This window comes from Pomacea canaliculata, linkage group LG6 (genome assembly GCF_003073045.1).
Source record: "Pomacea canaliculata isolate SZHN2017 linkage group LG6, ASM307304v1, whole genome shotgun sequence".
Lineage (NCBI taxonomy): Eukaryota > Metazoa > Mollusca > Gastropoda > Architaenioglossa > Ampullariidae > Pomacea > Pomacea canaliculata.
This window is the reverse complement of record NC_037595.1, coordinates 11360595-11387144: the sequence shown is the minus strand read 5'-3', so window position 1 is coordinate 11387144 and position 26550 is coordinate 11360595. Positions and strand designations below refer to the sequence as shown.

The window sequence follows — 26550 nt, the reverse complement described above, 5'->3', positions numbered from 1 at the left end:
TTCACAAATCGCAGGGACCAACGGTCTAACCCTTTACATCCTGCTTAGCACACACACTGTCGTGTTCACGAAGCCAACTGTCATGAGATTGTTTCAGTTTACAGGGAGGAAAGCGAACTAGAGTAATCCCGGTCATGGGCTAGTGAACACTTATAATGAGGGTCTGCGTGAGTGATACGTTCAAACTACGGTATTTATCATGAAACATTCGTGACAACGTCTTTACGGTTATGGCTAATGACTGCTCTAAACGTCAGCCTGAACGGTTGATCCAAGTAAGAGGATGTAATATGTAAAGAATATCATGGTGAGGGCAGATAGAGTTTGATATCGCCCAGTCGCCATCTTGTATTTGAAATCTCGGTTGTGATGTGGTAATATTTTGGTGTCAAATATGATTTTTTCAGCAAGAACTACGTCCGACTAGCTCCCTTCGCTAAAAGAGACTAAAGTGTAATCATATGTGCGGGAAATAAGTCGAAAAGGGGCGGATAATTTGGACATGCGCAGTGATTTGTTTTTGATAGTAATTTTTATCTGCCTGTCGTGAAATAACATAAGATGTAAACACAGTCAGCAACGTGCTCCTGATGATAAGTTTCCTTTTCTCTATCCCTAAAGAAGACTGTACTTTCACTTTTGCTTTTGCTTGATGTATCAGTTCGGATCCCATTTACTGAGGTACTTTCCTTCAGACATGAAAAAAATTAGGGTCTTTTAACTGATTTTAAAGTAAATCTTCAGTTTTCATCTTCTCGTCTGCTTTTGTGTTTTATCTCTAGTTGTCAGTTAACGTGAACATATTTTAATGATTGATCGTTTCTCAACTTGTGGTTTTCATGTGGTCCAGACAATTGCAGTCACATTAATCAGATTAATGAAGAATACTTTGGATATTCATTGAGAAAGTTTAGCAGCAAATATTTTATCAATGTCTGCACATACCTGGCTGGCGATCAGATTTGGCATTGCCGCGTGGGGTGTAAAGTATATCTTTTATCAATTGTGCTGATACCATCTACCCTCTTTAGCGTGACAATGAAGATAAACACTTTTCTAAACAGAGAGATAATTAAGATGATTAAGATTAATATAAAATAACGAAAGTCTCCTTGCGAGTACAGTGCATTTGGTTCACCTCTACAACTGCGCTCCTCCTCTTCTTCCTCCTCATCATCATCTCTACCGTATTTACTAATGTTAGTTCTGAAGTTTTCTTTTGTTGCTGCATAAGTTTTCTTAATGAAAAATCTCTCAAGAAAAAAAAAACTATTCTGTTTGTAATGATCTTTGTAGGAAGAGTTACTGGAGTTTACTGTCGTACAATTCAGAGTAGGCACAGCGAACGGTCAAGAACAGTAACTCCATCAAGCAAATCCGTAGCAAAATGGTGTTGTCTCCCTTTGGTAGCAAGTTATCTTGTAATCGTGGTCATTTAAAACCCTGACTGTCGCGATACATGCATCGCGCAGATAAAGCTAAAAAGTCAGGATAGTATTATCCAAAGTTAAATAAAATATTTTAACAATGAACGGATTTTTGTATCAGCGTACAGCTCAAATCAAAATGCGTTTTACAGACGGCGATTTTTTTTTATTACTTTAATCAAGACTGGCCATAATGTTTTTTAAATGTAACATGCTGATAAACTGGTCCAAGTCAACTCTCAGATATGTATCCCATCTTTTCACCTTTACAGATAATTTTTCAAGTATTATTATTTTTTTAAAGTGAACTTTTATTTCTTTTGCAAAATGACATGAATGAGTGAAAGTTTCTGCTTGTTCTTTTTAAAGTTTATTTGTTTCTTAACAACCAGAATACATCCTCTAAATCAGACCTGGGCAAAGGCCGGCCCGCGGGCAGCATCCGGCCCGCCCGCTGGCCCGCCCGCCAGTATATATACTATATAGATACAGTATTGAGTAAAACTGAGTTAACTATATTAGTCCGGCCCTCTAAAACCATCCCAATTTCTCATGCGGCCCCTTGGGAAAATTAATTTCCCACCCCTGCTCTAAATGATGTATATGACTGTACGTTTGCATGAAAACAACTAGGAAATGAGGATTATCTAGAAAATTCTTCCACAGGCAAGTTATGATCTTCACTACGTCACCGCCACACACGTCACAATCAGGTCTCTCTCTCTCAAACCGCGTCGCGTTCTTCGCATACTACGTCACACTCTAGACATGTTGCACATCGGGTCACACTCCCTGCACATTCGTTACGTCACAACGCGCACATCGCCTCCCCTTCCGCGCGCACACCATACGTCACGCTACTTTCCACGCCCGCCAAATAACGCATCCCACTCCGCACATTACGTCACATTCTACACCACTTCCCACATTGCAGCCGCCACACACCCTCGTACACCATCGTCTCCTCCACCAAGCGAGGTCTGGGCGGTCGGTGATTGATGTCTGGCTGCAGCTGAAGCAGGCCTGGATCGCGCTGACAGCATCAACCCCCGAGATTTTCTCCCCATCTGGGTGGATACAGAGTGTTAGGTTAATCGATTCTGGACATAAAAGATTGGAAGTTTGGAAAGCGAAGCTGAGAAAGCAGTGCCTGCGGATGCACACAGAAGACTAGAAGATGGCCTTGACCCTACAGGCGGGTGACACTGGGGATGCCACACAAAAGACTTTTCCTCCACAAGGAGGATCGATCTCTCGCGCTATGTGCAGTTTGCCGTCTGGTGCCTAACGTCGATGATGTCTCGTACACCCAAGTCCTCACTTGCAGCCGAAGAATGGATCTGGGCCTGGTTGCACGAGTCGCTGTCTTGTTTAGTCCAAACATAAAAGTGACTGTAGAGCCCGTTCACCCTCTGATATTTACGGACACTTTTATGTCCCAAAACGCGAGATAGAATCTTTCATGAAACCGACCACAGCAATCAAAATCTCCAGAGCAGGGATTGACCGAGAGACATAAAAATGAACAAATCGATGAGGAAGAAGAATTAGCAGACAGCGACAAGGAAGAAGACAAAAGCAATAGTGAGAAAGATGATTATCAGAGGATGAAGCCCGTGTTTACTTCTCTACGAGATAATCAGCTTCTGAGCCTACAAGGTAGTGCTGGAACTCGAGACACGACAGGAAAATTGAACTTTGTCATTGCTATATCACGACTTTTGTTACTGGACTTACAACTACAGATAAACAATAAATAGAATAAATAAATAGAAAAGAGCTGAGTTAGCTCGTGTGACTAATTCACTGATTAGAAAAAGCAATGATAAGCGCAATTATTTGTGGAGTAACGACGGAGATAAGTTCTAAGAAATTAGATGATTTTGTCCTTAGGCGATCATCGTAGACTATTAACAGACACAATAGTTTATTATCATGATCATATATACTATATAATTGCATGTATTATCATATATTATGCACTGTGTAATTGGATGTATTATTATTATCATGTATTATGTTACACATAAAATTTTACGTACTTACTTTACTTTTCTGCGGCTAGAAGACCAGGTTTGTTGACCACAGTGACGATGTTCATCGGTCATGATTGTATACTCCTCAATCCCACGTCCTTGTTAATTACTTCCTCACAGCCATTGTTCACGTTCATGCAAAAATTTCAGGGAAATATGAGAGACATAACGCAAAATTGGCAAAGCTATATATTCAATGTTAGCTACAGATTTTTTCTTCATATGAAGAGAACCAAGAATCGCCGACTTTTTCTTGTTTCATTTTTCTAAAATATCTTCTTTGATGAGTGTATCACAGATGTTAGACTAATTAGGGCTGTATTGACCTTCAGTCTGTGTTATCGAAGCATGACTAATATAAAAAAGCCCAGAAAATATATAACCTTCCTGTTGAAAGTCTAACACAATAAAGACTTAATTTTGTCCCTAAGAATTTATGATCAACACAGTACGGGACCTTTTGAGGGAGACCTTCATCTGTGACGAACATTTGACCGAGCTCTTACCGAGGCATAAGGGATATGATCGAAGCAGTGTAGGGATAGGGTACACACAATATTTTTCCCAAGCGGTGCTGTCTTTACTACTAGACATACATCCCATTACTATAAAATGATCTTAGACTGAAAGGGTTAAAGGATTGCTAAAGTCTAATTTTGAAGCTTAGAAACAAAACTCAGCTTTGTAAGGGCTTCAGAAAGGTGGATGTGCCAAGAATATTCCTTCATACCTTCATCCATTACATTTCATTCTATCCTTGTACCTCATCTTTCTGTTGTTCAGTGTGTCTATAAGTACCACACTGTCCACTGGTTGTTATCTTTCATTTATCCTTATTGGTCTGTGCAGAGAGTAATGATGCATCTTGGTCGTGATGCATCATCATCATCATCATCATCATCATCCCTCTCGTCCCAATTAAATGTTGACCAACGTTTCACCGTCTTTCTTTTCTAGGTTTTATTCTTTCTTTCTTTCTTTCACTTCGAGGATATATTAATCTTTGTAGTCAGCAATCCACAAAAGCTTGGCAGTGCAGTTAACTGGCTGACCGATTAAAGCAGTCTTTGAGAGAAAGAGAGAGATAGAAAGAAAGAAAAGCTGCCTGCGACTCTCCAAGCACGCGCTATGCACGCGCCAGCCTGGCGTCGTGGTCTGTGCTCACCAACTGCCTCCACTCGCTCCAGTCGCTCCACTCGCTCCTCGCAACATCGCGCCGCCTGGGCGACCTGCACCAGTGGGGGGGAGCGGCACATGCCAGCGCAGTCTTCGGTCGGGCGGTCAGCTGCAAGGAGATCGTTTGCAGGGCAGTCTGACCACTACAGTCGGGGCAGTGACGTAGAGCACATGCACGGAGCTCATGACCTGTGTGACGCCCTTTGACTCTTTCATTGCCGCCAGTGACACCCAGCGCCGCTGACAGGTAAGCTGCACTTCTTGTTGTGGTAAATTGAGATGAAAGGGGAGAGATGATCAGCGGGACTTTGGCAAGGGGGCGTCGATGTGAGCAGAAAGTGGACTGACATCACTGTCGTTTCTGTGGATCATTTAGCAATTTTATTTGTATTTGCTTTGTATGTATGTACTGCTGAGCTGGTAAGCGGATGTATATGGAAAGAAACACTAGCACTATATGAACGAACACACATGCACACACATATATATATATATATAAGAAAGAGGCTATGTGGACGAACAAACACACATACAAACACACATACATATATAGAAAGAGATATGCATACGTATATACACAGGCACAAGCATATACATAAGCACATACACATATACACAAACACGCATGTGTACTCATATACATAACACGTGCATACACACAAATACACATAAGTTTGGAATGAGTGAGACAGACAGATAAACAGGCAGATAGGCAGGCAGACAGGCAGAGAAAAGAAAATTGCATAAATTGTATATTGTGAGCTCTATAAGAAAACGGAAAGAAAGAAACAGAAAATGAAAATTACAGCTATTGTTAGATTTATAATCGCGTGTGATATATAGACATAGCATTTTATTTTTATGCATGCATGTTTAAAAGGTGATAAGTACGTACGCACTTACGTACGCACCCACACACACATACGCACACACACACACACACTTTAAAAAGCACGCAGGCCTCACACTCACTCCGTGCATCAGCCTTTTGCACATCAACAACTTGGCAACTGCTCAACATTGAGCGCTTTCTTAAAACTTCCGGACCTCTCGCTCTTTCTCTCATATTTACTCTGCAAAAACACGACGAGCCAATTCCAGCAAAACACTATTCCTGAAAATCTTTTGGCTTTGACATGGCGATCGAACCGCATGTCAGACCGCAAAGAAACCATTCCCCATCTACAAAAATCTGCCTAACATCAAACTGGCTGTGGAGACCGATCCTCCTCTCTCTCTCTTCTTCTCTCCCCTTCTCTCTCTCTCTGTCTACTTTCCTCTGTCTCTATTCTTATCCATGTATGTGTTTATGCCATGTCCTTGTTCTTTTCTGTCAAGTCTTCCTGTCTTTAGACCTTCAGCTTCTCAGACTGTCAGTGGTTTCTACTTGCATGCCAGCCCGCCGGCCTCTTGACCCCCTCCAGTTTGATTGCTCTCTGCCACAATTAGTGTTTCCAACAGAAAAGCTTCTCGAGTTTGTTATTTTAGCCGTATCATGAGGCAGAGAGAACCCCTTCCTGCACGCCATTCCAGCAGTTTCATTAGCCCTATACACTGCCAGATGGAGTTCCTGCCTCAAAATGATGGAGCTGCACTTTTACTGAGAGATAACTGAGCCGTGCTATCTTCTTCTCCTTCATTATTTTCATTTTTTTCTTCAAAAAATAAAGTTTTTTTAGAGATGAAGGCCTGTGTACACATAATCGGCACAAGAGCTGAGATGAGAATCTCGCAGACTTTGAAATCGACTCATCATAAAAGTTTGACCACATTGTTTACACTGCACCGGAGAGGGGATGGTTGAGATTCGATTCCTCGAAATGATGAGAAAACATTGCCGATTTTGTTTAATGTTGTCTATTATTTCTTCTTTATTCATCTTTAATCATTTTTTCCTCACTTACTCAATTATCCCTCTCTTCGTTTTCTTTATTGTTTTTAATAATGTAATGAAGTATTTCTGGCGGTGATGCCAATTCATCGATGTAGTTTACCTTAAACAACTACCGGAGTGCAATTTTGGTTTCTAATATTATTAACGCTTAGCCCAACAGGTGAGTGAGTACTCGAATTCAGTTCTTGAGATACAAGCCTCGAAAGAGCATCATGCACAGAGAGAGGTAAAACATGTGATGTCACGCTTGTACACAGATATGCGTAATTATGATATGGTCTCGGAGCACACCATTGGTTAAAATGAAAATAGTCATGTACCAACATGATGTCTGTCTTGAGGACCTTTTTCTGTGCTTGTCATTTGTACGCATCTATCTCAAGAACAGAGTGAAATATTTTACCCTGACATGGAGGAAATAGTGTCCTGTGCAGAGCTTTAATCAGCCATTAAAAACAAATTGCATCCAGTAGACCTTTAAATCTCTTGATGACAGACATAGAACAAAGAAAGACACTAAGCCCGTCTACACATTTGAATACCGATTTTACCCGTCGTCGCCGCTCTGTTCTGTCTTCTTTTATTTTATTTTATTTTATTTTATTTATTTATTTATTTTTTGTTTTTGTCGTACAGTCCTCGTCGTGTTCTGTCTTTTCTCGCGCTTTTTATGCATGTGAACATGACTTTTCGGGGAAACCAGCTCGACATGATTGCAGTGCTGCTTATAATGCTAGTACCCTAGTAGAGATGACGTTTCCAGTTAATCTCGATGAGAAAACCGGAAGTACACTCACGAGCTCGCAATATGGAGTTCTTGATCGTGTCGCCACTCTACAACCGGAAGTGACTACATACATAAGAAATACCGTTACAAACCATGGAAAGATGAACAAACCTGCTTATTCATAGCCAAAGTCTTATTTCATTTGGTTTTTTTTCCATTATCATAGCTATTTATTTACTGTATTTGTTCACATAATTCCTTATTTTATTTTTTTTTAAATGCTGATATGGTAGCCATGAGTTTACAAATCATACAGTCACAGTCACAGTCACACAGTAACAATCACACAATCACACAGTTACACAGGAAGAGAAAATGAGATAGACTGATAAACAAATGTCTGGCGCCAGGCAGAATCAGCAAGGTGTTAGGGACTGGAGGAGAGCCGGAGGATTGATGAGATCTCACCAAAGCCGCGTCTTCTCTCGTCCCGGTCTCATCTCCTTTCGTCTCTTCTCCACTTTCCCTTTCGAAGATTGTCTGACCTCGGCTCTGGTGGCAGATTTAGGAAATTTGACAATCCATGTATAACCGTAAGCTTTGCCTACTTTCGATCAGATATCTTTGCTCCTCCAGTCAGTATTTATCTCATCTGTCCTTTGTGCAAGGTAAATGGTCTGTAGATGTTCTGTAAATGGTCTGTGAATGTTTTGGAAACGGTCTTCTCGCGATGTCCTGAGTTTAATGAATTAATGCACACAATCATTTTAAATCTTGGTTTCTCGGTGTCACAAATATCCTCTCGGGTTTCAAAGTAACGAAAATGTCCATTCTTATATTTATCCAGGATATGTACCCTGCTAGCATACACTCTCATATTACGCTTGATCCTTCCTTCTTGCCATGACTAAGGACATTAAAGTCGAGTGTTAAATGTCAAATGTCAAAGTTTATCTCTCTATTTCGCTTCCTACAGTTTTCTTTCTCCATTTTTCTTCCTCTCTCTGTTTCTTTCTCTCCTTTTACTGCTGTTTTATGCCAGTGTGTTAGGTACAAAACTCCTCCTCGTCAATATTCCTGGCGTCAGGGCATCGTGTGGCTCCGATGTTTCTGGGTTTCAGACTTTGGAGGACTAGGGAGGGGCCATGGCAGGGAGACTGTGCTCCCGCCACACACCGGAAGAAACCTGCCGATGTAATTGCGCAGTTTCCTTACACAATACATGAAGTTGTTTCCCAGTTTCTTGCAAGATGCCTTACTCCCCATGGCACACAGAATCTACGGGAGAACAAAGGAAAAAAAATTAAGAGGCGGCAAAATATAAAAAGTTACCTTACGAATTCCAACTTAATTCAATAGCAGTTTACACAGCTGAACTGATGGCTAGAAAAAAAAAAGATTGACCATGAATAAGTTCTTATTGCCCAAGAGAGTCTTATTCGTGCAAAAATATAATATTCTTGATCAGGATCGCCATCTCAGACGGAAAAAGTGCAGTTCCTTCTACTGACAATTAGACGTTAGAATAAAATGATGATGATGATCACGATGAGGACGAGGAGGACGAGGAGGAGGAGTAGTTTTCCATGTAGATAAGAGCTCACACGAAAGACTGAAGGTATAAAGTGCAAGAGCATTGTCCAGGTCCGATATTTCTGGCTCAGTGCCAGCAAACTGCGATGTCGATCTAATAATGTCGGGAAGTAATTGTGTATTTGTGTGCACGGAAATACATCTTAATGGGAGACAGAACAGTGATCACACGCCAGCAAAGCCAAAACTGACAGATTTCTGCTCAATTTAAAGCTAAACTGCTAACTGTACCTGGCTGCCCGCTGCTAACTCTGCCAGGAAAAAGCCAAAAACTGATTCCATTTCTGGACAACTGGACTTCCTAAAGCTTCCGCTCAAATATTTGAAGATTTACTATCAGTACTTACTGACTGGCTACTTAAAATGTCTTAGGAGAATAATAAATAAGGTAAATCTTTTTTCCTCCAATGTTTAGTTTCATTGTTATTGTTAATAAGCGGTAAGTTGCACAGTTATAACTTAAACCAAAGACTGAAATGAAAAAAAATCAGGTCATGGAGGTGTAGGCTGATTTTAAATGTGTTAGATATCATACATGCCCGTGGCTTGGTTTATAAAGAGTTATTATTTAATGTTAGTAAAATTAATTCTGTCAGAGTAGTTCATTACACCTATGAGGAGATCGAGGAAGTAGTTTTAAACTGATAGTTGGATATTCAATGCAGTGTCCGTCGATGTGTAACTTGGTATGCATCCTTGATTGAATTGCGTTTGCATTGTTCCCTTGAAAAGGATCGAAGGCCACTCAACAAAAATTTTAAATTCAGATTCTTTTCTCCTGTCCACTTCCCGCTTCCAGCTTTCTAAGACCTGATGGCAGATTTAAGAAACAGTAAACTTTGCCTAATTAAAATCAAAATCAGAAGTCCACGGCCTCAACGTCAGGTGTCCCTTCACAATCACAACTCAAGTTTTCCTCGCCAAAAATATTTTACCGTAAGTCCAGTTCAATCTTATACATATCTGCCAGAAGTGAATCTTTATATCATAACGAACTAGTTTCCATGACCTGTGCAAACGAATAAATAAAATTTATCTTTTCTTTCCATTTTCTAAAATTTAAATTTAAAGAAAACATAGTGAAAAAGTGTTCGATAAGAAAACCTCAAACAAAATGTTGACATTGTTGTTTATGTTTCTGCTGTCGCTGATCTTGACGATCCACTTAAAAAAATGAACAAAACTACACGAAAAATAAGAAAGATAAGAAAATGTGAACATGACGCCTGTCTCATGCCACGGACTTGCACCATTGAGTGCTTTTTCCCTCAGACCGAGTGTCGTGGTCGGCACCGTGCGTAGACCAGCGGGTCTGCCGCTAACCTTTTGACCCGGATATACTTAAGGGCCCTTAAAGGTCAAGGCAGCGCCCTTGCGTTCTCGTCTGCCATCTGACAATCGGAGTTGCTGCAACAAAACGAAAATTGCGTATTGACAGTCTGTGAGTTCGGTGCGGCAGGCAGCAAGCAGACAGGAGGAGGAGAGGAGGAGGAGGAGAGGAGGATGGAGAGGAGGATGGGGAGCAGCTCGACACTCGTGTCTGGCCGGGAGGAACGATTGAGTGGAGCAGGAAAACGGAGCTGATATTGATCGGCGAGAAAGTCGGATTATTTGCTAATTTATTTACTCTTCATCGCTTCAGCTGTCTTTGTTTATGTTGTGTTATATTTCCGACGAGAATGCGCAACTGATCATGACAACTGTGTTTTAGCTTCGGTTAAGTGAACAGCGGATGTCGGAAAGTTTTGTAAACGTGCACACACACACACACAGACACACACAAACACACAAACAAACACACAGACAGTGTGTATCCGTGTGTGTGTGTGTGTTTGCATGTTTGTGAAGGTGGGTGGTTTAATAATGCAGATCAACAACCCTTTTGTGAGCAGGGTTATTGTTTTCTTTTATATGAAGTTGATATGGATGTGTGTTGGGAAATGTACTTCTACTACAAAGAACAAACTTTTAGTAACACACTTAAGCAGCTTGAAGGAGTTTCCTAGGACAGGGAGTTGGGGAAGAGAACAAAGACACTTGATGCCTTTAATGTCATTGATCTCTGCATTATCCCTTGGGAGAGGTTCAGTCAAAATATTAACAAAGCATAGCAGAATATATAAAAATGAACAATATCGTTCTGTTCACATGCAGGAATACAGCTATGGACCGTCAGGCATAACAAAAGAAATACATGGCCATGCTTTTTGGTAAGACCTACGGTACACGAAAACCGTGGACAACCCGACACTACACTTGATAGTTTGTAAAAGTGCGAGAGAAATTGTGTGTGTGTGTGTCAGCCATAAAACTGTAAACATGACACAGTATCAGATATTTCAAATTCTATATTTCACCATCACGTACAAAACTTTGCCATACACGCGCCCTGGACGGTGTGTCGGTTCAGATGACCTTATTTAATGACAATCTTAATCAGTGCTGTAAATTAATTACTCACTGCCATTTATCAAGGACCACAATCCATCTACCAACCTGACTTTTTCAGGCGCGACAGTTGACGAGGCGATTGTCAGAGGAAGCAGCTGCTCGTTGTCGCCAGCCCGGAACCGAACCCAGACCTCAAGATGGCCGAGGGCTGGACGCCACTCACCGCATCTTCATTCCGACAACTATCCTGCTTCTGCTTGTGGCAGTCGGTAAGTGAACAGACACATCTGGTCTGCATAGCATCTTCAGTGTCTACAAGTCATTTTTCAGTGATTCCTCGGGACTGTTTCCTTATTTACAGGGAATTCTTGATACTGAAAACGCTGCTGTGATGACTGTAGGGAATTACCACAACTGTCTGAGTCTTGTGGTGAGCAAATGAGATTTGTAATGAACGTGGGTAGTTGGAATTGGAAATTTGAGATTTGTTGGGACCAACAGTCGTTCGTGAGATGTTGGCTGTATCTAATAAATGGATTCCAATCTCCCAGAGGTCGAACATATTTTTATTTCTGTATTTCTTTGTTTTCGGACTATTGTTTGTATCTCTTCTATCACGCTATGCAATAAGTTTTGTTTCGTTGATAAAGAAATCTTTGGAAATGTGTTAATTCGAATGATCCCGTCCCAAGCAAGAGTCTCCAATTGCACTTGTAAAACGTTTGGCTGTTGAACTACTTCAGTGTCTGATCCTGTGAGAAGAATGATAATCGAATGCATTTATAGCGAAATTGATCGTCGAAACCGTAGACAGATGAAGAAATTCAATGACATCGACTAGCCGTCCTCCCTCTGGACTGCTGAAGGTCCGCAGTCTACAGCTGGAGACGCAAGCGAAGACCTTCTGATCGCTCTCTCTGCCCGACATCGTACACCGGAAGTATGCCCCCAGACTCTCACAAACGGTGCATGTGAACTTAGACAATGTCCGTCTGCAATGCTGCGTGTTCACAGGCAAGCAGCACGCGGTGAGGACAAAATGAACGACAAACTTCCGTCTACTTCCGTCCAGAAGAAAGGGTGCCAAGGGCCTGTTGCGGTTACCTCCCCTAGCAGCTGGCCGTCAAGTGAATTTTCGGCGAATTGATTTTATGACAGCGCGGCGCTCGCGTCCATTAAGGTAATCAAATGCACCCAGTCTCGAGTCACCCTACCCTAACCGCTTGGCCCTCGTCCCCCTTCCACTGCACCCTCCCGTCTACCCCCCCCTCCACATTCCCTCCTGCGGTACGGCGCGAGCCCCTCCCGTGTCCGGAAGATGCACTTATGCGATCCGCAGCAAAGGTTGTACGGTGATGCAGCTGTCACCGGGTTCTGCATGTAAGGTAATCCGGTAATGTCAGGTAATCCGGTAATGTCAGGTAATTATAACGTCTGATAAGGGATCTGTGTGGTATGCACTGACATATTGGACATGAGCGTGTGTGAATCTTAACAGATGGAAAAAATCCTTGAAAAAAGAAAAAAACAAGTTGTTGAGCAGTTTTTTTTTTCTTTCTGACTCTCTCTTTTTATTTTATCTTAGAGTTTTGTTTGTTTGTTTTTAACTTCGGACGCCTCAGGGAAACGGAACGCACAGTCGTGTAAGAAACGACCTGAATACACGACAGAGGATTTCATAATGGCTTGACCCAGATGGCGACGAGACTGGAGTGCGACAATGTCTGTGAGACACGCAATCGTAAATCCTCCTTGTTTACGTCTCGGCCAGTCTGTGGCAAGAAAAAAATTGAAAAAGGAAAGAAATATAGAAAAAAAACACCCAAAGACAGCACGTACATTGTGTTGTATGTGTGAAAGAAGACTGGATTACACACGACCCAACATTTCATTCTTACAGAAAAATAACGATTTAGGAGTCGAGATCTGTTACAGCTTCATGGAGAAAAATAATATCTGACATAGGAAACGCGATCTCTTGTATCTGTACTGAGAAGAAAGAAATGCTTTAGGAATTTAGATAACTCCTCTTAAAGATACTACTTGTCTGTCTGTATGTTTGCAACAGCGTGTATGTATGCCTGTATATTGAGGTACATGTCATTATTTTTGAGACAATTATAATCAGCAAGTAATCCACTGTCTCCAACCCTTTCAAAGATCGATGCAAACTGTAAGTAAGAACACTGTTAAGTAAAAGGTTTCCATAGGGATACTCGAAGAATATGATACAATTTATTTATCTATAAATATACAACACATAATTAAAATACGAAAGGAAAATGTCTTTGACACTGTCATTATGACCAAGACGTTTTAGACAACGCACACCCTGTCTTCATGGACAAAGTACAAGTGGTGCGAACTCTGATTTGTAGGGGTAAACAATCAAGTAAACAATCTTGATGAGGAGCATCTGGCATCATGGCGGTTCTTCTTCTTCTCTATATAAATACAGATCCACATCCAGGTGGGAGGCTGTGTAGAGATGTCTGCAAGCCTGGCTAGACTATTGTTTACTTTTGTTTATATTTACTTGTATATTCTTTGGTCAATTGAAAAGTTGAACTGTATCCAAACGTTTTAGGGGTAGTTGTTTATGGAAACCCTATATTTCTTGTAATGTATTTCCTGGACTGACAGTGAAAGAGTTTACGGTAAGTTTTCCGTAGGACTGTCTACTCGTAACACACAATGTTTGGGTTAGGGGTGAGAGGAGTTGTGATAAAGTCCTTCGCCACTTAACTATCTCTTCTAATGTCAACAGATGTCTCGACATGAAACATATCTTTTGTGTCGGTAGTTTGAAATTGGTTTTGAAAAAGCTCCACATCTTAGACAGCAGCACTCACGTAAAAATATCTCGAATACACCAGATGAACCTAAACGAAAAACCTTTTCACTACAGGGTTGCTGAATTCTCTCTCCCCATCTCCTAGACAACGTCACTTCCATTTTCCGAGAGACCTCAAACCGATCCAAAATCTTCCAAACCCATTAACACTTTTTCCCCTAAAACCTATCAGAACATAAAAGACAGCTTGGTGCGCCTTTTTAAGGTTTGTTTTTGTTCCTTTCTTTAATTGGTAATACATGGTAATAGCTTTGATCCCCATGAGACCGTTCGATGATGGAGTGATTACCTCATGAAAGTCGATAGACTGAGTGCAGCAGTTCGCAGGACTTGTAATCAGTGGAACTTCTTTTATGTGACATGAGAGTGCACGAACTTTGTGAACCTAACCGTCTTTCTAGTCGGTGATATATTGTCACATACTGGATACATTTTTACATGATGTTGATAATTAAGCAAACAAAAATTCAAATATTGTCTAAAATATGAATTTTTTTTCTTCGGTGCACACAGGTGAGCTCGCGTACATGAGAGATAGAAAGTAATAAATCAAAAAAGGCAGGAAGGTAATTAGGAGGAGAGAGAAAAAAGCACACAAAGAAAAAAAACCATATATCAGCGTTGTTATCAAAATGCAGTTTCTCACAATATATCACTTGCTGTCAAGTGTGCACGTGACTCCATGACACGTGGTCTCCGCAGGGAAAGTGTTGAAGTAGGACATGTAGACATACATCTGTTCGTTTTGCTACCTTCCCCGTCGGTAGCCTACAGGTCTGTACGAGATCAGACTGCACTTTGATCGGCTTAAAAAATAAAATAGGCTTAAAAGATCCATTTTTTCACTTGTGGAAAGTAAAAACACAGGCTTCAGCAAAACTCTGGGGAAGTTCTCGATGGCTTGGATAGTGGAATCTCTTTACAAGGTCTTCCCGCGCTCTTTGATGTTAACTAGGTGGCCTCCCGTCTCTTCAGATTGATTTCTTGTTGAAAGTCGGTGAGTTCTGAGATAACAATGTCCAAATAATTCGTCACTGTCTTGGCAGCAGCTTCTTGTTAGCATCATGTTTACACGGATGTGCTCTCACTTTACTTTTGAAGCGAATGGCTTGTTACTAGGTCCTGGTGTTCCTTGGATCATGTCATGGACATTGCATGCACTACAACTGCTTTTGCTCTTCTGTAAAAGAAGTTAGGCAAACAGACCTTTCATTACCTTAAATGTCAAGCCAACACTCGTCCTCGTCTGAACAGAAAGTTATTCGTCTCCTTGGTTTCTATAGCCGGCAGTGTGTGTGTGTGTTGTAAGCCTTCGAGTGTGCGTCCGTGAATGTGAAGACCGTAATAATTGTAACCATCACTATCTTCCTAGTCCAATGTCACTTCCAAATAAATTCTTAAGCTTAAATTCTTAAATATAAAAGGAAGAAGAACGTGCCAACTGGCTTGAACTCAGAACAAATAACTTATTAAAGATGACATGAACTCGTTCTGAACCTTATCACAAAATAACCACAAAAGTGTTGAAAAAGTTTTCAGGGAGAATTTTAAAAAAAATAATAATAACTTAAAAAAGAAAAGAAAACTAATATCAGGAAAAAAGAAAAACAATAATTCTTACAAGTGTCATGCAACCTGTTTTGACAGCCGTTGGTTTGGCGAGGTCACTGGAATCAGGGCTGGCAGCTGATCGATGGCAAAGCCAAGAACTTGTCTTGTGACGTAAAGTGATCCGAGCGTCGTACGCACCTCGGCTGCCGACGATAATGTCGTTATTTTTCTTTTCTTTCCTGCCTCCTAACGTCTCTGTTGACATTTCAGACATTCTCGTAGATAAGGAAGTTTGAAAAAAAATTTCGAGGTCGCTGAACCACCCTACCCCGGGCTATTTGTCAGGGGCTCACAGAGGAAGCTGACAAAATTGTGTTTTCTTGCTGAAATTTCCTTTCCATTATTATTATTATTATTATTATTATTATTATTATTATTATTATTATTATTATTATTATTATTATTATGCTTTTCTGGAAGTGCAAATCTTCGTCGTCCTAATTCGTTGTCGTTTTGTGACTGCGGTAATGAAAAACATTTTATAATTAAATAAAGATAAGTATTGTGAAACAAATAAGTGAAAGTATATATGTGTATGAACAATTTTATCTATTTTCATGCTCACTGTTTCCTCTATCGTCATTCGTTTTTGTTATCCCTGTCACCTTTCCATTTCTTTCGTCACCTTCTGCCATTGTACACCCCTTCACGTGCAAGCAAGTAAACAAACTCTTTCTCTCGATCGTGAGTACACACTTTAGAAAAAAATTAAAAACACACATCCTTCCACCACCCTATTTTTTTACCATTTTCCTGTCTAAAATGAAAAGAAAGAAAAAGGAAAAAAAAATGATCGCGTGCAGTAACAGGAAAACTTAATTAGTTGACACAACATTTTCTAGTTTTACTCGGAATTTTTTCCGAGGAAACAATGTAACTGAAGTCGTAGTTCACCGACAACGAGAACGTCTTGCTTTGTGCACTTTGACCTTGTCGAGAAACTAGTTAAGAGATGCCTGATCAAGGTAGCACTAATTAAATGAGAAGACGAGATCGACGCCCAGAGGTATAGGAAACCGTCTGGTCAGACATAAAACCTCGTCTGTCTGTCTTCATTTCCACAAGGAGGTCAGGAAGAGCAGGACGTGGCTGAGCCTGGGAAAACCTGTTAGACGCCGTGTCTCCCCATCAGCCGGCGGATCACGTTCAGGGTCGTCACCACAGTTTTTGTCCCTGGACTTTCCAGACCTTGGAATCCCAAGTCTGCTGGTCTGGACATTAAGGCTGCTGTGCTGGAGTTACGTCACCTGAGCCCTGCACAGTGCTCTCCCCCATTACTCAAAGAACAAAAACCATCCTTTGTCTTGGCTATCAACGAAAACAGAGAGAGAAAGATCGCCATTTTTTGTCTTCTTGTACTTCTTAATATTCTTGTGATTTTCTTCTTCATCTTCTTTTATTTCTTCTTTTTTTTCTCATGTTGTTTTGTTGTTATACCTTCAAATTTCGACACCATTAATTGCAAATAATGTTTCCCAGTAGCTTTTACCATGTTTTGAATGTTGTTGTTGCCTTGACCCCCTGGCATTATGCGGCCATAGTTGCAGACAAGAGGATACATTTCAGGAAATCATCAGAAGACTAATATTAGTGAAATACTAGATATCGATACCTCCTACTGATTATCATGATGTTGAGGTAATTACTACTGGAGCGAAAAAAAAACTACAAAAGAAAAGCATAATGTGATTATGGTGTTAATAGTTTATTTTAAATATTTTAATAAATGAACTGCGAAATTAGCGGTATTAGAAGTCGTGGTTAGTGCAATGAAAGCAAACTGGTCGATGACCTTTCTCTCATTACAATCTGATTTTGGTGGATTGTAGCAAGACTTAAAGGTGGAGATAGTTTGCTGCACTTTGGTACCATTTATAATTTCAATGAAATAAAATAATGAAATACTTGTAAAGTCTGAACTGAGATACAAACTGTAAATGTACTGACAGGCGTCACTGCGACATTGTCAGGTACTTTAAAACGAGAGAATCCTGGGTTATAAGGCATCAAGAATGTGCTACATCTATTTTACATAAGAAAATGTTAAAAGTTAGGCAAATGTAATTCCTGATTAAAGAAAAAAAAGTAATCGTACCCTGACCTTGTAAACTGAAGCAGCTTCTGCAACCTTTGAGTTCTGTTCGGATTCTGTGATTTAAAAACTACCAAAGCCTCATCATGTAGATAAAATCCCTTTGCCATTAGCTTACATTCTGAAATTCTTTAGGTTCTTTCAGCTAATCTTGTTATTCTCTTACTTTTTTCTCTGAGCTTCCAGTTCTGTAAGATCTTTATAAGTTATCTCTAGGGTTGCTCATCAAAGAGTTCTGTGAAATCCCTTTCTCTTGAGACCAATTCAGATTTCTTCCATTTTCTTTCTTATGCTTTGAAAGACCATTTTTGATTCCTCCTTCATCTTCTCACAACCACGACTGCTGTGGACAAACTGCAGGCACCCGTTAGTTTTGTCTTTGTAACTTCCTCTCATTCATTCATTCACTCTTTATTCATGTAATAAGTAACAACTTATTTTTTGCTTTGTTCCACTCTTTGTTTTCATTATAGTTTCTAGCTCAAAGCTGAGGGTTTATTCTGGTTGCAGAAGGAAATGCGTGGAACACAACCGAGTACGCAACTCTGGATGCTGAGCAAAGTTTACTCAAGAGTCTTTTCCAGAATTATGACATGAATGTTCGACCGTACTACAACCACACGGAGGCGATCCAAGTGTCCGTGGGTTTGGATCTTCTCAACATCCTAGAGCTGGTAAGCTATTGTTTTCCATGCTACTGCTAATGCTAATGATTGTTTTTGCTATGTCCTGCTATTCCTATGACGTGGTGTTCGATGCCAGGTGTTGCCGAGTGTTGAACCTGGAGTGAGGTCGTTGAACGTTTGCCCAAGTTTGACAAAATTGTATGTCAAGGTCTTCAAAACTTTTTTGTTTGTGGATGACTTTTATAATATACAACATTTGGTCAACACTAACTACCTGCAAATAGGTAAAATTATGACTGGGACTGTGGAATGACAAGGATAACGGGAAAGACAAACACGCCGTTGAGAAAAGGCGTTGGCGATACATGAACTCTTCGGACACCTAGGTGTTTTCTTGACAAATATTCACAAGACTGTAATTAACGTTATAACATTAAATTGCGTTTAAATTTTAAGAAATTCTCGTTTTGATTTTAGTTATCGCGTTCCAAAAAAGTCATTTTTCTTGCAGAATGAAGAGGACGAGGTCTTGGAGACGTACGCCATCATCATGCAGTCGTGGCACGACTTCCGCCTGGAGTGGAACTACACTCAGTATGCTGACGTCACGGAGGTCAGAGTGCCTTCCAGCAAAGTGTGGAAGCCGGACATTGTTCCATATAACAGGTAGGTCTAGGGGGAGCTCTACCCGTGCAGCTTGACTACCCTTGCGGGAGGACAACTCCACATGAAGTGCTTGCTACGCTAACCTGACGTGACAGTCGTGTGACAGGTTTAGGAGACAGTCACGTGACAGTCGTACACAGTTTTGTCACTTTCTTTCGAGAATAATTTGCGGTTTTATCTCTGTTTTGGCGGCAGTTTGGACACAGACAAGAACTTGGCTGACACCACCGTGTCGGTGTTCGCTTCCGGTCACGTGATATGGTTTGCACCTCTGCGCCTGCGCACGATCTGTCGCGTCGATCTGCACACATTTCCGTTTGACGAGCAGCAGTGCGCCCTCTACTTCGCCAGCTGGACCCATCATGGCAACCAGCTCAACCTCAGCCTGTGGGGAGACAACTCGGGAGCTGCTTTTAAGGTCGAGTCCGAGGCGGTAAGAGACGTAAATAACAGTCGGAAGATGACTAGATTAATGTCTTGGATGATAGAGATAGAACAGATGCTTTTCTCGATGAAGCCTTTTAAAAAAATGAGAGTCACAGTCGGCGTGTTGCAATTTGTGATCAAAGCATCGTTGTAACCCTTACACATCATTCCAGCCCTCACAGTATGTATAACTTATATTTAATAATAGTGTGTACAAAGTTATCTTCTCTTGAACATGACTGGCAATAATGACAACCATGAAAATAAAATCTAAACAGTCAATTAACCCTCGATGCCCTACCTTCTATGGTGACGTCATGACCAATCACATTGCGACTTTGAGTAGTCGCTGGAGAAAATTTTCACAAGAAGGGTTACCTCGCCTGACTTTGTAAAAAAATTTACTTAAACGAAACACATTCACTGATTCAACGAGATGCCCATCGTGGTTAAAAACCTGGAGATCGTGTGACTCCGATTCGAGGTACCCTGAAGGACTTGAGGACGGACGAGTTAAGAAGACTGCTGTCTACCTTTATGTCTCGTCTGATGTCTTGTTCTGTCACTGGACTTCATTCTGATGTTTTCTGAGTCATGACTGCCACTGGAGTCTGGGTCTGATTCCACTATCATCTCGGTTTGAACAGGAGGTAACAGGGGTTGACGGGGTATCCACAGTCTTCCTATTGAAGACGTTCTTGTGGACGTAGTGTGTGGTGGTGGTAGTAGCAGTAGTAATAATACTTCGGAAGAAATGAATAGTAGTCGGTACTATCTTTTGATTATCTTGTTTATTTTAACCTACTTTAAATCTTTTTTTTTTTGTAAAGATATTTTAGCGTCGTCTTTGGTGATGTACGGTGCTAAGTATATATATATATCTTTGTTTTTCCTGGTAAAGGTTTATTTTAGAGTTTATTCTAGACCAGCCTATTGACTATGCCTTATCAGTATTTTAATTTTATGTCAGGAATGTTTATTATTTTAATAGTTTAAATAATAATAATAATAATAATAATAACAACAACAACAACAACAACAACAAAATATTCACATCCAGCCACTTGTACTTGCTTCAGACGAACAATGAATGGACGGTGGTGAAGCGAGAAGCGGAAATCCGAAGTAAATATTACTCCTGCTGTCTGGAGAGTTTCCCGGATTTCATCGTAACCCTGACACTGCGACGAAATCCACTGTTTTACGTGCACGTGTTCATCATTCCCGCACTTCTGATTGGTCTGCTGGTGCCCTTCCACATGTTGCTTCCGCCAGACTCCTCCGAGCGTATCACACTGGGTGAGTCCTGCTCAAACCTTCAGTGATGTCCGGTTGGAACTTAACCGATAGGTAGTGACTACCTCTTCCCTACAACACATTAATTATCACGAATTGATGAAATTTAAACTTTTGCCTGGAAATTGTTCTGTAATTCCTTTATTTTTGTTCGGTGCTTTGTTCTCTCCATCATTTCCTATTCTTTGTTATCTTTATCTTTATTTTCATATTTTCTTTCTTTCTTTCTATTTTTTATCTGCTTGTTTGACCCTCTGCTTCTTTGCCTTATGTAGAGTTCGAAAGGAACATTTTTGATGAAGTGTGACCGTTACTAACCTTTGACTCATCCCACTGCAGGTTCTATCCTGATGGCGCTGTTGTTGCTGCTCATCATCAAGTTGCAGGACGTACTGCCCAACGCACATGCTGAACTTCCAGCCATAGGTCAGTGATGAGTTTTGTTGCCAGGAAACGCCTCTAACTGGTGTTGGTACACTATTGCCTAAAAAGAGAAAATCTTACAAATATACGTTTGAAACATACGTACTTTGATGTATTTGTGTCTATATAAATATTCAGGAAGATATGTATGATCACTTATTATTCTTGCTTTTTAATAGGTTTATTGCATTGGTCATTACTTGAAACAGTTGTATTTCCGAAATGTTCCCTCGTGCTGTCTCCAGGTCTCTTCTTACACTCTGTCGTTGCTATGGAGCGTTCTGGCCCTGCTCTCCTCCATGGTCGTCCTCAACCTCCACAGCAGAGCCCCGCGCAGAGGGAAAGTTCCAGACACCATTCGCTGGGTAAGTGGAGAAGCCAATACACGACAACTGCAGTTTGTTGCAAACAATAAAGTCGCATTCAGTCTCAATCAATCCCTTTGCAGAAATGATAAACTGAATAATAAACTGCGTTATCAAAGGCTATGACCACGGAAATCTGCATATGACACAGGTCAGACCACTTATCTGATCACAGCTTTCGGTTATTGAGCAGAAATAAAATGCTTCTAAGAGAAATCACACCATCATTAACAAACTAAAAAATAAATAAATAAAATAAATGTGCAGTAAAGTGTTGAAAATTGAATTAGAAGTGTGGTCCTGCTAAATAACTGAAGAAATAAATTATGCATAAAGCCCCGTAACAACGGAACTGGAGACATTTATTTTTGTTGCTATTTTCCCATTCAGTATTCAACTGTCCGTGAACTCAGCTCTGAACGTTATGGAAGTTGAATTGTTTGGCTTTGATTTATCTAAAGAACATCCAGACACCTTTTCTTTTTTTCTTTTTTTTAATTTTATTTATTTATTTATTTATTTATTTATTTATTTTTTTTTGCAGATCTTCCTGAGAAGCCTGAAACGCCTGGTGTGCCTCGGTTCCGACACCTACTACCTGCTCAACGACCTGGAGACCATCTCCATGCGCGGACTGGACCAGCCCAAGACGTCCCTCACCACGTCCTCAGTCACCTGCGACCGGCGGGACCAGCCGGCGGCCATGGACATGCGCTGCAGCCCCAGGCTGGAGCGTGAGGTCGAGGAGGTCAGCCGACAGCTGCATCTCTTGACGGCTCGAGCGCATCTTCAGGACTCGCGCACTGAGGTCATCAACGAATGGCGTCTCGTCGGCCTCGTTCTCGATCGTCTGCTGTTCTTCGTCTTTCTCCTCATATACCTCATGTGCGCGGTCATCGTGCTGGCTTGAAGAACAGGAAGGGTGGCGAAGCTGCTTCTCTTTCTTTCTTCGACAAGACTGTTGTACGTGGACCCCTCCTACCCGCTCGATCCCCCAAAAGAATAAATTTGTGGCTCAGCACACGGTTATAAATTTTGTTGAGTTATATGGACGTGCGTGTGAGGGCCAGTAATGTTGAAATAAATAGCCGCAGCAGGAGGACATTACGACATAAAGATTGGTATTCGGGCACAGCATCTATCATGAAGGAAGAAAGGAGGGTTTCAGTGAGGTTTTATTACTTTTTTCTCATTTTTTCCATGGAGATGAAGACAGAATGCGTCAATAACAAACGGCCACTGAATTATTTACATGAAACCTGAGAGAAGGAATCGAAAGCAAGAAAGCTGAGACAATCCTAGAGAAGAGAAATAAGGGTCACGGGGTGAATCAAAGAAATCGGAGAATGCCGTAAAAACAACGTAACTCTCACGTGACTTTTTGTGTGCCGGTATTTGCTTTGACAGTTGAAATCTTTCCTCCTGCACCATGGCGTGAGTGGGAAGGACCCCGAATTCATTTTATTCTAGATTGATGGGGTGTGTGGAGAAGAGACACTTCAAACATGTCAAGAGTGTGTCACGAATTAGCCTAATGCCTACATCAATGTAATTTTCTCCAATTTTGAGAAAAAAGAGGGTTGGTAGAGAATTGTTCGAGTTTTGGTCATCTTTACATACATTTTTTTGTCTTTCATTCTTTAACATCTATTTATTTTATTTAACTTTTTCTCTTCTTGTTACGGTTTAGCGTTCAGTCACTTGTCAAGCGGAAGGTGCGCTTTGTAAATAATCTATTAATTAGTATTATTTTCTTCCATCTATCGATCTTCCATCTTTCCTTCATTATCTTTTTTTATATTCGATTCTTTTCTTTCATCATCGATGTAGTCTTAACCAGTAGTTTCTTTCCTAAAGGGTCAGGGTTTCTTCCGTACAGAGACAAAACCCTAATTGTTTCTCTAAAAATATTTTGACTTTGCTTCATGAGTTGCGCTCGACAAAGTTTTGTAATAAGACAACTTTTGTCATGCCAGTGTATATCGAGTTCAATCTATTGTCTAGTATAATATCATTTTGTTTATACTTGTGTACGAGTATATTGAGAGTCTAGGATGTAGTCAATGCCAACTCGACCCGACAGTTTCATGCGTTTGTGTTGACTATTTATCTCCAACTGTTACATACATACCTTATGGTTTGTTGGACTGTAAATTGAATGTAAATATGGCTTTCATTGGCATCTTTAGAAACTAGTGAATCCTGTGACATTTACATGTTATAGTTTCACGTGTTTCTCTCACGCAGACTGGGCTTTCGCACAATACTTTGTCCAATATTTAGTGTCTGTGGTCATATTAACTCACTGACTTTCGTCTTGTGTAGAGTAGAATGTCTGGAGCTACAACCATCAAGCCATCATGACAGTCTGCAACAGCCGACCTGTGCTTCTGTACCAACAAACTGTCTTTGTGTATAATAAAACTTGGGAATACATCTGTCGTTTTTACATTTTACATACCGATCGGGATAATGTCAATAATAAGATGTTTCAATGATCGAACTTCAATTTTACAATTTAAGTAGTCTTTCATTTTGCACAGCTAAGTAGCCCTGATGATGAAAGTAAGAAAGCAAGCAGAGTCAATTAATTAAAAACATGATTATTTTATCTAGTGATAGACTGTTATCAAAAGATCTTTGCAAACTCTCTGTTTACACTTTGTTAATAAAGATTTTGGCTTTATCCTATGAAATCAGTGACACACAAAATGGCTTTTTACAGAGGGCGCATATCAAAATATTATTCACACAATCCAAGCTTGACTTAAAAATACCATTTTATTTCAAGAAAATAACAGTTCAGCATCTGAAAACGCCGAGAATATTAATGGCATCTGCTAAAAGCAGATGAAATAAAAATGTAAAAAGAAAATGACATATGCACATCAGCGCCGTTGATTCACAATGTAAACAAAGTTTTTTGAAGTGTTTGTCAGCGTGGTCGTGAGACTGGAAGTTACGAATGAATGGGTTTGATGCTGGAGTGGACACTTCATGGGCAAAGAAAGGTCAAGGGGTCAAGTGGTGTTGTCAAGCAACGTTTGTTTGTTTGTTGCTGTTGTTCCAAAAACATGCCTTAAGTGTAGCCTCAAGCAGAGCATTTTTAAGAATAGTTTTTTTTCAGGTAAAGTGTTCAGACTGGATCTTAGAATATCTCACATGTTGTAAAGAGAATGTATAAAAATATAAATTTGGGAAATACAAATTGTAAAATATGAATCATCCGTTTTCTAGCTTTCCTCTTAAAATGAAAGCATTTATACATGTTCAAAACAAACAATTGCCTTTTACACTTTACTTTTTCACTTCTTGTTAAATAGCTTTCTTGCACATTGTTATGTTCTCGTTGTGTATGAAACAATTTCAATTACGATTTTACTAATAATTTGACATTCATACTTCTATAAAATGTTGTCGTGGTTTATACATCGGTGATTTTGTTATTTCAGTGTTTCGATGTAACATTTGTGCCTACATTTTACTGAATAACCTTTGTATGGATTCCATACGACATGAGATTCATTATCGGCTTTTTTTTTTTTTTTTTGCATTTGCATTTGCTTAGGACTACCTTAGATTTAATTCAGAATGAAGTTTTACATTTTATTTCATTTTATTTCAAGCAGAATTATAGAAGAGTTTATCTTATCAACATCGTTCGTATGACATATTTGAACTGACACTCGATGGACGTCCATCACGGAAGCACGGTAGTAAGAGGCGGTCAGATTCAGATTGTAGGAACCTGTGCAACAATTGTGGATCTTACCAAAGTATTTGACATCCATACAATTAGTCCTTTGATGAATATTAGGGATAAGCTTTTAGCCTTTATTCTGTAAGGAAGATACTGTCTTTAAAGAAATTACTATAAATAGTTTTAGAATTATTTCTTTCTTTGGACATTGATCTCACACAGGAATTTCAAAAACAGTATTTGTAAAATAACTCACTTTCATTGTCTTCTACCATCCACGTGTACTGAGCAGAAACTTTCAGATATCTGGATCTTTTGGGGGTACCAAGTCCACTGATATCCTTGTCTAATCCCATGGCCAGTAGTAGTAATGCTTTGATGACTATATAGAAACGCAGTCAACATCTCAATGAACTGAGCATCCACACACTCCTCGGGAAGTTTATTATCACACAAATATCGAAGCCTTGGAATTTCGAACACATTGCTGTTATAACTATGTATAATATGTACAACAATGAGCGGCTTAAGCATTCTTGGAAATGACTATCAGTCCAACATCGTACATCGCTTAATTAAACTTATCACCATGACGACGCTTAATGCCCTCGCCTGCTAATTATGTTTGACATGTAGCTTTTCTGCAATCATTTTGTATTAGCTGTTTTAAACTTTGACCATAAGGTTGAGTTTTGTTCTTGAACGGCGTTGTTATTGTTATATTGTTACACTTGTGATCCGTGTCCTGAAAATACGCTTTTTTGATTAAAATGTGTGTATCATCGAATCATCTTATTCCTATGTTCTTCAGTTTAAAATTCATTTTCATTTTCTTCACTTGTACCATGGTCTGTCTGCATCTGAGCTCAGGGACCTCTTTTTAACTCACATCCATGCATTTTTAGGTCGGTCTTAGAAAAACAAAACTAAACGAGATAAAAAAAAAAGTAGATATATCTGATCGCTCGTTCTGCAAAGAAGGATGAGAACTGAACAAACGCATGTGCTTTAACAACTTTTTAAAAATCCTAATTAAAGCTTTCTTCTTGTTCAGAAAAATTCTTTAATATCGATCTAAAGATATAAATTATTCTATTCAGCACTAATGTCCTTGTCACACTTATTTCTTCTTCGTCCTCATTTCTCTTTTCTTCCCTCTTCCCTCTCCCCTCCCCTCTGTCCTGTCCCCAGTCCCCTATCTCCTTTCCCTTACCGCCATATTCCACACTGACACGTGATGCTGTCTG

General features: G+C 40.1%; 1 protein-coding gene across 1 annotated transcript; it reads left to right on the top strand.

Moving 5' to 3' along the window:
• Window positions 1–4648: 4648 nt before the first annotated feature.
• Window positions 4649–26090, top strand: LOC112566079 (neuronal acetylcholine receptor subunit alpha-7-like). The gene is made up of 10 exons (XM_025242024.1): window positions 4649–4886; window positions 11363–11513; window positions 18312–18475; window positions 18939–19093; window positions 19289–19526; window positions 20599–20818; window positions 21155–21241; window positions 21377–21384; window positions 21484–21603; window positions 22148–26090. Exons 3-10 carry the CDS (start codon window positions 18395–18397, stop codon window positions 22511–22513), a joined length of 1275 nt encoding a protein of 424 aa, XP_025097809.1. The 5' UTR covers window positions 4649–4886; window positions 11363–11513; window positions 18312–18394; the 3' UTR covers window positions 22514–26090.
• Window positions 26091–26550: the final 460 nt, after the last annotated feature.